At 44.8% G+C, this 12,682-nt stretch overlaps 1 protein-coding gene across 1 annotated transcript; it reads right to left on the bottom strand.

Annotated features, from left to right (window-relative positions):
• Window positions 1-2,755: 2,755 nt before the first annotated feature.
• Window positions 2,756-3,721, bottom strand: LOC144611280 (putative G-protein coupled receptor 139). Its single transcript, XM_078430325.1, has one exon. It carries the CDS (start codon window positions 3,719-3,721, stop codon window positions 2,756-2,758), a length of 966 nt encoding a protein of 321 aa, XP_078286451.1.
• Window positions 3,722-12,682: the final 8,961 nt, after the last annotated feature.

The raw sequence follows: 12,682 nt of genomic DNA, 5'->3' as shown, positions 1-12,682 counted from the left end.
GAGATTTTGGCATCCAGGACCGAAAACACTGCTGCGTTACCAATCTGTGCAGCTACATCTTCTATGGTTCGCATAGGGTAGTGAGGGCGCTTGATAGCCGTATTAAGATCTCTGGGATTGATGCAGATGCGGTTCTCCTGCTTATTTTTCTTAGTTGCGACGACCATTGTGGAAACCCAATCAGACGGGTCAGCTACTTCGGCAATAACACCCATTGAGACCATGCGTTTGAGTTCATTGTATATTCTGTCACGCATGGCATGTGGAACCCGATGTGGCGCTCGGACCACAGGAGTGACGGCAGGATCCACAGTGATGCGATATTTGGCAGACAGCGTGCCCAGTTCATCATCAAAGAGGTCTTTGTAATGCGACAGCAGCTGTTGAGTAGGCTCATCAGCGAGGCATAGTTTGTGGACCGCGTGGCCGAAAAACACCAGGCCTAGATCGCGGCATGCGTTGATACCGAGCAACGTCTCTGAATTTGATGCAACAATGTAAAACAGCAGGGTGCGGGTCTGCTCACCAACAGTGACAACTTTGTATTTGCTCCTGCACCCACTTTCCAAGTGGGTGCAGGATCTCTCCCCCATAAGCCCGAAGCGTTGAGGAGGCTTTATCAATACGCTCAGCAGCGCGAATTTTGTCGAACGCAGTTACTGACATAACGTTGACCTTCGCACCCGTGTCTACCTTGGCGAGTAGAGGCCTGCTATTTACAAACACAGTTACTGCAGGGTCAAGTAGCTTGTTAGACGGAGGGAAGAGGGAATGAATGACTAAACTGCTATCTGCACTGACGGAACAGAGCGTGGGGGCTGACCCCTGTGAATCGTGATCGGCGAATTCCTGGTGAAGCAGGTGCAAACTGGTCCTGGGAACATTAGCAGTCACACGAGAACGACAACACCTAGCGAAATGGTTCAACTTTTTACAGGAATTCCAAGTCTTTCCGGAAGAAGCACAGAACTGACGACCCTTTGCAATTCAAACAGCGAGCATCAGGCGCGTTAGAGGGTCTGCGGGAGGAGAAGTCTGTAAGGTTAACGCTATGCTGCTGGCGTGGGTTGAAATGGACAGGAACAGCATGGGAAGCAGTAATCTCCGAAATACGGCAGGAGTGGATAGCCTGGTTTAGGGTCAACTCAGTGTTGCGAAGCAGCACAGCTCTCAGTTTGTCATCAAGCATGCCCCCTACCAACCTATCTCGAACATGTTCGTCCCGCAACGCACCAAATCGACAGCTCGCAGCCATGTGGCGGAGGTCACTAATGAACTGTTCAACCGGTTCATCAGCCCGCTGGAAACGAGCATAGAACTTTGTTCTTTCAATTATATGGTTCGAAGGCATCTGACACAGTTCCCTGAATTAGTTTAATAGAACCGCAGGGTCATCTATAGTCTCGGCAGGAGTGATTACCTGGTCGCCATCACCCACAACAGCAGGAGCAAAAACAAAGTTGTCAGCTCGGTTCATAGCCTCAGGACCCGCAAGGTTGTGTAAAACAGATGCACGCACATCAAGAGGGTCATTGCGATGAACAATGCGAGCATAATGAGTATAGTCACGCTCTAAAATGCGCCATCGTTCAGCAATGTCTAAATCAAAAACCAGAAGGTCCGGGCGACGGCACGAATTAGCCATAATAGAGTAAAACAGGAGCAACTAAACAATGAAAATAAAACCCGATAAACACAGAGGAGTAGGTTCGAATCGACTGACACCATGTAATGAAGTGATCATACCACCGCTGTAATACAACACATGGCTTTTAATGCAACACTTACATCACAGGAGGTGCAGTACATTCCAGCTCCGAGCTGCTGCACCGACTGACTGACGCAGGCAAGTTCTTAATATATACAGCACATAATGGGCGGGACTACTACTAACAAACACTACGATTGGCTAGCATGCAATAGCCCATCTACATCACTACTAACAAACACTACGATTGGCTAGCATGCAATAGCCCATCTACAATGGCTTTTATGATGCATTTGCATGGGCACGTGGACAATCAAAGACTTGCGGGATTTGGATCATGCGTCAGCAGATGACATAAATATATCTTGACATCATGTTCGGCCAAGAAATGATGGGCCGAACTTATCTTTCCTGCGCTGTACATTTCCATATTCTATGCACAAATGCACCGGTCAGCGTAAAAAATATATACCACAGTTGAGAATGCAGAATTATGATTTTTTTATTGCGTGCACCACGTTCAACCAAAAAGGATTGTTTTTGTAAACGCTATTGAAACAAAACCGTTAAATAATACATAAATGCAATCATTTCAAACTCACGTTCATGAGATAGGGCAAATGAGCATTTTGCATCAGTTTGGTGATGACACTCATTCCTTCTCTCCCGAGTTACTGCAGCATTTTGTGTCTACCTTCGATTTAAAACAGCATCTGCAGGGGGGGGGGGTTCCAACACTTTAAAATACACGTGGACAGGGTGCATGAATATAAATGATTATGATGAATGATGGGCAATCGCAGGCAAATGGGACTCACGTCGATGGAGCATGGAAGAGCTGAGCCCCAGGGCCAGATTCCGTGCTTTGTGACTCTGAATTCCGCAGGTATTCCGTAACTTGTCCTCGCCGTGTACGTTTGCATTTAAAAGTTTGGGCAGTTTAACGGAGTACGATTAAAAAACTAAAATAAGTGAAAATGGGTGATAGATTGTCGGCGTGGATCGAAGGGTTAAAGAGCTTGTTTTTGATGTGTGTGTAGCATGACTTTATGAGCGAACAAGTGCACGAATTATCCTGAGTGGGAATTTCACCGCGTTCATCAGCTCCTGTCTGAATTTACTCTGGGTCGCCACGTATATACACGTGTTGGTGCAGGTACTGAGAAGCTGTAAGAACCCCGAAGTGACGGTCGTGATATTGTAATAACCGGTGGGGGAGCCGTCATATCCGATCTTCGCAATACGCGTAAAGATGTAAAAGGCAGCTTGTGTTGCCCACAGCAATATGAAAGTGCCCGTGATACTAAAGAGTAAAACAATGGATTTCCTGCGGTTCTCCATCTCCGGGTCCTTGTCATTCTCTCCGTTGCTGCGGCCCCGGAGACCCCTGCGGACTCTGCTGGCCGCTACAATCCGCCTGACCGTCAGCACATTGATCAGAAGAATCAGAAAGAATGGGAGACAAGGGGTCAGAACGCGGTGTGTGACATCATATGCGATCCATGCAGACGACGTATAGAAGGTGGGTTTAGCGTAGCACTCCCAGGGGAGATTATCAAATTCGTAGCTAGGCTCCATCGTAAAACACCTGGGAATATTCTCCAAACAGCCCAGCACGACCACTGCCCCGATAACTACAGCCGCCGTTCTCTCGGTACAATATCTTATTTTCAGCTTCTCACAACAAATGGCCACAAACCGATCGAAGGTGAAGGCTACCGTCAGCCAGACAGAGACCACGGTGGTTGCAAAGACGAGGAATGTGATAGTCGTGCACACGGGAGTAATGTTCAGAAAAGAATACGGAAAATGAATTTGAATAGTCTTACGTAGAAACGGATCAGTGATGCCGACCAGGAGATCAGACGCTGCCATGGCCATCAGGTAGCGAGTGATGCATTTGGAGAGACCGCATTTACCTCGACAGAGTATCACTATCGCCAAAAAGTTCACTGTGAAGGACAGAAGAGGTATTACTGACACAAGACCTGCACAAATGTATCTGAGGAACATTGTCTGATTGGAAGGTTTTCAAACTTGGATGCGTTGACCAAATGATCTTTCGCCCCGACAAAGTACAGCGAGTGCGGCGTTTGGATCGCGGTGTCCACGCAACCCATCAAACGCCAATGTATATTACGTTCACAGCTTTTAATTCCGTCCACATTCTTATCAACTGCCCTCCAGATTGCAGCATCCATCCACACTCAGGCCCGTATACAGTAGTGAGAGAACCATTAATAGGCAGGTCAACTGCACGTGGGAGGAAAGATGAGCGCAGCCAGGAATAGCGCGGAGTCGGAGGAGGACGAACGATGAAACATTGCACATGTGGCACGGGAGGTAGAGATTGAACCTGCATCTCCGGAACTGTGCGACATCGGCAGTACTGACTATGGCGCGGTGGCGAGGATGTAGAGAGAGTGACGCAGGCCAGGATAAACAACGGGCATGACGTACACACTGCGGTAGTTACACAAGGAAAATGGATGTCTGACCAAATTAAACAAATTAATTATTGGAACAGGAAAAAAATGTTTGTTTAAGGTCGGCAGCGACGGAGTACTTCACCGAATGTCTCACAGCATGAACACGTACATGAAAATCAAAGACAAAACAAATTACCGAAAACAGCGACATTCGCTATGGTAGGGTAATATATATCTTCAATTCGATAGATCAATGGATATCCCATAGCTGTAAGACACAATTAACTCCTGTGGCTCAGTCAGTCCGTCATCGCCGCAGCTCTGTGGCCCTGCTTTCTGGTGCGCACCGAGATATACAGAGCGATAGGTCTCCAGCGACATGAACTCATATCTTCTGATCATCATTAGTGACACTCACGAAACAAACACCTTGCGTCACAGCCATTGACTGCGCCATGGGAGATGGCAAGCAAACAACTTAACGATCGAGTAAAAAAAAAGCGGGTCGCTGAAAAGAGAGTCTGAATAACGGTCACAATCCGAAACGTCACCTCTACACGTTCTCCAAAAATGCTGCCTGACCCTCTGTTACACCAGCACTTTGTGTATGTTTCACTGCAAATAGGAATTCATGCTTTCCAATGAATGGATGTTCCCTGACACTGGGTTATTTCATTTAATGTTGGTGCGATTTCGATGAATATCACCAGTGATCGCATCTACCACTGCAGCTATCGTATTTTTCCACCCAAAATAAATCATCATTCACACCACGGCGTCCCTGATATTGCAAGACAGATACTGAAATATTCGTTTGAATTTCCATTCGACATTTCTTCCTCACATTTTTGACCACGAATAGTGGTGGTGATATAATGCTGCTTCCCCGCCTTGATAACCGCATCTGGTCCAACAGTCCCCGGTCCTGGCGTGCTTCTCACACACTCCCTTCCTTCCATTAATCCCAGTTCCACTGAATATCGACACTGAGGGTAGCCCCTGATAAAATATTACTTTCGAAGACAATAACAAGCATCCGCAATTGCTGGTTTATACCAAAGATAAACACAAAACACTGGACTATCTAAGCGGGGCAATGTATATTTTATTATATTTTATGTAATGGCAGTTTCTATACCATCTCAAAGTCCAACTTCGATAGCCATTACTGCTCGGGATGGAGTGGAGGTATAGCTGATGCACACACCGCACCCTGAGATAACAACAACAAATCTTCCAAACGCTGTTTCTTGATTAATTGGTCTTTATTTAAGTAGCACAAATCAAAAGAGTAATTCATAACTTTTGGTTCTTATCAACTGTTTCTTCTGCAAACAATACAGTCGAGATCGTGTAGTCGTGTGGTCGTGGTTGTGGTAGTGTGGTCATATGGTTAAAAACTGTATTCTCTCCATCCTCCGAGACTAAACTGACCCCCAATCTCTGTGGCTCCGCTAGCCTCCTCAGATGTAGGCACTCCCCATTACGTATCAAATCACACCAACAAGCAAGCAACAACAAAAAAACAGAAACTAGGAATATTAAACAAAGCCGTAATATGATGATAGTAACTAATTTAAGCGTAAATGGCTCCTACACATCGGCCCCTAATTGTTCTCCGTATACAATGAAGTAATTACCAATAGATATTAAAAGGAGCTATAAAAGCTTACGAAGTTGCGACAGCATTTGATTTCTTCCCCCATGCCCGATCTGTTCATAAAATGTCGTAACAGCAATGTTGAAATATGAAAGTTCTTGGAGAGAATAATAGGATGCTTAGCCTCTTCAGGCATCGCTAGTTTATTCAGGCGACCAGCTAGTCTCAGACATCCTTTATCCAGTATCGGATCAAGCCTGCATAAATGACTACTTATTTTAACACCATGCTCATCAGCTTGTAATGTTGATAGCTCTTCCTTGTATCATTGTCTTTGACAGAAAGAGATAAATGCATCGTTTCTGCCTTAAAAAGATCATCAGGCCATCAGCACGGTCCCCGGTATGATGCCTTGAAGACTTGCATCTCTTTGTCAACTTTTTCTTTCAGCTTGTCAGGATCCGTTTCAAAGCTGCTCAAAGCATCCCGAGTTTGTCTTTCTCTTACGAGTCCACAGCAAAAGCATTGTAGTTTAAGAATCTAAGCTACCAAAGCCTTCAACTTATTCCATGATGAGAAATGGGTAATTAAATAGATTGTTGAATTCAATGGATCCTTGATAATGGCGTTCACTGAGATATCTTGCTTGATCTCAGGATCATTAGCAGATATTTCAGTTTCTAGGTTAAATCTTGGCAATTCTCGATCTGGTTTACAGAGGTACTATGGCCCATTGATCTATCTCTTACTGCTCCAGGTTTGCTGTTAACCCTCTAGAGGCTTCATCCGCAGGATTTTCCTTGGTATTAACATACTTCCACTGTGATACATTAGTCGCAACCCTTATAAAAGAGATCCTGTTTGCTACAAATGTTTGGAAGCGTTTGTCTTCATTGTTGATGTACTTAAGCACTGTCATGCTATCAGTCCAGAAGGTAGATTCCTCCAGCTTAAGCTGCCTTTCTTTTTGCAGCAATATGGCAATTCTGAGAGCCAAGACTGAGGCTGCAAGCTCCATTCTGGGAATCGTCATTTGCTTCAATGGTGCCATTCTGAACTTTCCCGTTAAGAATGCAGCATGTACTTCATTGTTATCAGTTTCCAGTCTCAGATATGAAACAGTACCGTAACCATTTTCACTTACGTCAGACAAATGATGCAGCTGTGCAAATTTGATTCGAACAAAGTTTGTAGGCTTCATACACCGTTCCACGCTGAACTCCGAGATCTTGTCGAGATCTACTAACCACTTTGTCTATCGCTGAGAGAAGGTTTGCGTTGTACTCTCATCCCATTCAAATTTCGTCTTCCTGAGATCTTGTAAAATTTACTTGGCTGGTAGTGTAAATGGTGCAAGGAATCCCAAAAGGGTCGTAAAGAGAACCAATCACGGATAGGATTCTTCTTCTTGTACATGGTCGTTCCTGAATCGAAATTCTGAACTTGAACACATCTGTTTCAACGAACCAGTGCAATCGCAGTGCTCTCTTCATAGGCAGATTGTCCTTGTCCAAATCCAACTCCCGGGTCTCCTTGGCCCTGTTATCTAGTGGAATGGTTTCCAGTACAGCACGGCTGTTGCTGATCCATTTCTATAGCATGAATCCTCCCTTGTTGCAGAGGGAAGTCAAATGTTTTACCATTTCAATCGCTTCTTGTTCCGTAGGCATGGATTTTAAACAATCGTCACATAGAAATTGCTCTTTACTGTGTTTGCCACGAAGTTGTAACGAGTGCAGTGAAGATTTACGACTGTGTGTCCCCGGAACAAGGTTCGGAGCGGAGTTACTGGGAGAGGTTGGACAAGCCAAGAATTTATTCCTTGGAGCGCAGGAGGATAAAGAGTGCTCGATCTCACAGAGGTGCATAGAATCATGTTGGCATGGTTAGTGCCGTGGTTCAAAATAATAACACAAAGCATTTGAGCAGGTACATGGAGAGGAAAGGTTCAGAGGGAGATGAAATTGGAACTCAAACGTACTATCCCTCCCCATGGGACACAGCAACCTGTGTCTGACGAGTGTACCAGGTACACCCATGCCATTTAGTCACCAATAAACTTGTCTGGAAATCTAAGGAAGTAAAATCAACAGGTGTCGACATTTTTCAAATGTGCAGATTAAACACAAAACATAAATATTGCCTGTCACATACATCGACCCTTTTAAAAAATAACTGTCTTTGATCTCAGAACTGCTTCTTTCTGTTTCAACGTGTCCCAGTTATGCACTTTTCAATTACTTGACAGATACGCACAGCAATTAAGTCGAAGACAGACACAAAATGCTAGAGTACCTCATTCGGTCGGGCAGCATCTCTGGAAAAAAGTTATAGGTTCCGTTTCGGTTCGAGACCCTTTTTGACTGAGTATCAATCTGAAGAAGGGTGTCGACCTGAAATGTCAACTATTATTTCTTCAGAGATGCTGCCTGACCCGCCGAGTTACTCCAGCATATCGTATCTATCTCGAAGGTAAACACAAAATGCTGGAGGAAATCAGCGCGTCGGGCAGCATCTCTGGAGAGAAGCAATGGGCGACGTTTCGGGTCGAGACCCTTCTTCAGACTGAAGACAGCATTTCCTGTCGATCTGTTGTTTAAAGTCTGCACTTCCTTTCTACACAGGAATAAACTCTTTGTGCGTGGCAGCACTTTCTGAACCGCTGCATGGACAGCCAGACAGATGATTTGATGCTGGAGAGATACATTTACTTATTTTCAACACATCTATTCAGATAACTGTAATAAACAAATATATATGTGTTTTACCGTGTTTACTAGCGTGGGGAGAGCAGCAAGATGTAATAGATAAACAAAAGATACTGAGCCCGCGTTAAACCATTACAGTCAAACATCTGAAATAATGCAAAACAGACGATTGTTATCCCGTCGTGTATTTCACCCAAAAGATGGCGGTCGAAATTAAATGAGGTCATGCCACTGCTAATCCAGACCCATCACTGACCACACTGATAATGCCGCTGCTAATCCGGACCCATCACTGACCACACTGATAATGTCACTGCTTATCCAGACCCTTCACTGACCACACTGATAATGTCACTGCTAATACATACCCATCACTGACCACACTGATAATGCCACTGTTTATCCAGAGACATCACTGACCACACTGATAATGTCACTGCTTATCCAGACCCTTCACTGACCACACTGATAATGCCGCTGCTAATCCAGACCCATCACTGACCACACTGATAATGCCGCTGCTTATCCAGACCCATCACTGACCACACTGATAATGTCACTGCTTATCCAGACCCTTCACTGACCACACTGATAATGTCACTGCTAATACATACCCATCACTGACCACACTGATAATGCCACTGTTTATCCAGAGACATCACTGACCACACTGATAATGTCACCGTTTATCAAGACCCATCACTGACCACTTTGATAATGTGTCATATTATGTGTCGTAAAAACGTGTCAAATAAACCTTTGCTCAGTCCGCCTTAACCAACCTGATCTCCCGGTGGCTGAGCACTTCGATTTCCCTTCCCACTCCCAGTCTGACCTTTCTGTCATGGGCCTCCTCTGGTGCCATAGTGAGGCCCACTGGAGATTGGAGGAACAGCACCTCATGTTTCACTTGGGCAGCTTGCAGCCCAATGGTATGAACAATGACCTCCAACTTTAGATAGTTCCCCTGTCTCTCTATTTCCCCCGCTCTCCCGCTCCTCCCCTTCCCAATTCTCCCACTGTCTTCCTGTCTCCACCTATATCCTTTCTTTGTCCCGCCCCCTGACATCAGTCTGAAGAAGGGTCTCGACCCGAAATGCCACCCATTCCCTCTCTCCTAGATGCTGCCTGACCTGCTGAGTTACTCCAGCATTTTGTGATACCTTCGATTTGTACCAGCATCTGCAGTTATTGTCCTACACTGATAATGTCACTGCTGATCCAGACCCATCGCTGACCACACTGATAATGTCACTGCTTATCCAGACCCATCACTGACCACACTGATAATGTCGCTGCTTATCCAGACCCATTAATGACCACACTGATAATGTCACTGCTTATCCAGACCCATCGCTGACCACACTGATAATGTCACTGCTTATCCAGACCCATCACTGTCCACAATGATAACATTGAATAAATGTACTTCCTTTGAATAAATGTACAACCTTTCCCAGGATATCTCACAATTGTTGCCCTGAAACAGGTTTCGGAGCTGTCGGGGGAGGTTGGGCAAGCAAGGACTACGGGACTGCTTCAGAACACATTTGGGATACGCAGGTGCAGCATGGAATCCATACAGAATTTAAAACTTTTCTTCCATCGAGCATGTCAAAGACAGGCAGCTCGTTTTGTTACAAATACCTATGTGAGGGAAGCGAGTGTTACCGAACTTCTAAATTCATTGTGGTGGAACATTCTGCAAGACAAACGTAAAGCCCACCATTTGACCTGTTTTTACAAAATGTTAAATGGTTAGCTCGACATAGATAATGACATTTACACCAAACCGAAATACATCAGTGGTAGATGAGGGCATTCGGTTCAATTTGAGATATCGGCTGTCAAGAAAGATGTGAACAGCAATTCATTCTTCTCTCGCAAAATTAAAGCATGGAATAGTCTTCACCCTACTATAATTACTCAACCAGACGCAACTACATTCCAGGCAGCTCTTTTCCAATAAGCCCTTCTTGCTCAAGTCCATACTCCGCCACCTCCAGTTTAAATTCCATTTGGAATATTTTGGAGGACCAAGACCCAAGACCAAGATTAGCTCAAAAATCGGACTGTCAACTGCTTAAGTGAAGTGTTTCTTTCCATTTCTACATGTACCAGATGTACACACCGTGATGGTAAACATGTTCTCATGCATTTCTTGACAAATAGGAACAAATATTGTCGGTGTGTGTGGCACCTCTCTCAAAACTGCTTGTGGACAGGCCACAAGGATGAGTTGGTCATTTGCCTCCAGACAAACTTTTCTGTCTGGTCTGTGGGCTTGAAATAACATCAACCTGTCGACTGGTCTGAAACCATTCATCACAAAACAAACTGCACATTTAACAGAGCCTCACCTTGTGTTAGAAAACATAGACAACATAGAAATGATCATCCAGAATCAGTACCCTGTTCGTGGCTTCTCCCCATATCCCATATCCTTTGACTCCGTTAACCCCAAGAGATGTATCTAGCTCTCCCTTGAATACATCCAGTAAATCCAATGCCTTCCAATAGACAATAGACAATAGACAATAGGTGCAGGAGTAGGCCATTCAGCCCTTCGAGCCAGCACCGCCATTCAATGCGATCATGGCTGATCACTCTCAATCAGTACCCCCGTGGGAGAGAATTCCACATATTCACAACTCTCTGGGTGAAAACGTTTTTCCTCATCTCAGTGCTAAATGACCTGCACTTTATCCTTAAACTGTGACTCCTGGTTCTGGACGCCCCAAAATGGTAATTGTCCCCTGCATCTAGCCTGTCCAATCCCTTAAGAATGTTATATGTTTCTATCCGATTCCCTCTCGTCCTTCTATATTCCAGTAAATTTAAGCCCAGTCGATTCATTCTTTTATGATATGGGTAGTATATGAAAATAACTGCAGATGCTGGTACAAATCGAAGCTATTTTTTCACAAAATGCTGGAGTAACTCAGCAGGTCAGGCAGCATCTCGGGAGAGAAGGAATGGGCGGCGTTTCGGGTAGAGACCCTTCTTCAGGCTGACCATATTCTTTTACCATATGTCAGTCCCGCCATCCCGGGGATTAACCTCGTGAACCTGATTACTCCCGCAAAAGCAAGAATGGCCTTCCTCAAATTAGGATACCAAGACTGCTCCCAATACTCCGGGTGTGACCTCATTGCTCCTGTACTCAAATCCTGTCGCTCTGAAGGCAAACATGCCATGAGCTTTCTTCGCTGCCTGCTGTACCTGTATGCTTACTTTCAATGAGTGACATGCAAGAACGCTTTGGTCTCTTTGCACCTCCCCTTCTTCCTAATCTGACAACATTCAGATAATAATCAGCCTTCGAGTTCACCGGCTGGAACTATTATTTCCCACTGGGCGCAGGGCACAGCAGAGTTTATCAACTGCCTCTTTCTCAGATTTGAAGCAAGCATTTTTAATTTAATTTGAAGCATTATGTGTTATTCGTTCAATTGTTAATGTTCAAACATTAGCAAATTTGCGGATAACACAAAGCTGGGTGGCAGTATGAACTGTGAGGAAGATGCTATGAGGATGCAGGGTGACTTGGACAGGTTGTGTGAGTGGGCAGATGCAGTTTAACGTGGATAAATGTGAGGTTATCCACTTTGGTGGAAAGAACAGGAAAGCAGATTATTATCTGAATGATGTCAAGTTTGGAAATGGGGAAATACATAGAGATCTGCGTGTCCTTGTGACGATCCCGGTTCTTTATGTCACTCTAGTTCAATAATAATTCATCCAAACACTTGTTCTTCAATTCAAACTCTTAATGCAGCGCTGCGATGATTCCTCCAAGTCTGCTCCTGCAGAGCCCACGGTCTCCGGAACAGGATGGGACGTACATACTCATACATACCAAGACAATGCTTATGTAGTTTCCAAATAACAGAATGGAGGGGGTACAATTGAGGGGCATGGCAACATGTTCGTCCAATCACAACTAGCCCCGTAGGCACTTCCCAGTCCCCAGTTATGACCAATCCGGTAAATCCTATTGTTGTATCTGTTGGAACATTATGTGATTAGGACGTTAATCACTTCGCAACCGTCCATAGCAAAGCAAGCAGTGATAGTTGTTTCTAATTAACCTTTACCCAGACGGCTATCTTTTTAGTCCTTGACTTAATCAGACTTACTTCGTATTTTACCTTAATTCCTCATTCCCCCCTTTTGTCATTTTATGACATCTATCAGGGCGAAAACTCAGCAGAGGCTCATCAGAGGCGGGTTATAT

Source organism: Rhinoraja longicauda, chromosome 39 (assembly GCF_053455715.1).
Source record: "Rhinoraja longicauda isolate Sanriku21f chromosome 39, sRhiLon1.1, whole genome shotgun sequence".
Classification (NCBI taxonomy): Eukaryota; Metazoa; Chordata; class Chondrichthyes; order Rajiformes; family Arhynchobatidae; genus Rhinoraja; species Rhinoraja longicauda.
This window is presented reverse-complemented; position numbering and strand designations above follow the sequence as displayed.

Bases quoted from the DNA above. Each gene is read 5' to 3' on its own strand.
- LOC144611280 (XM_078430325.1), bottom strand. From the start codon at position 3,721: ATGTTCCTCAGATACATTTGTGCAGGTCTTGTGTCAGTAATACCTCTT.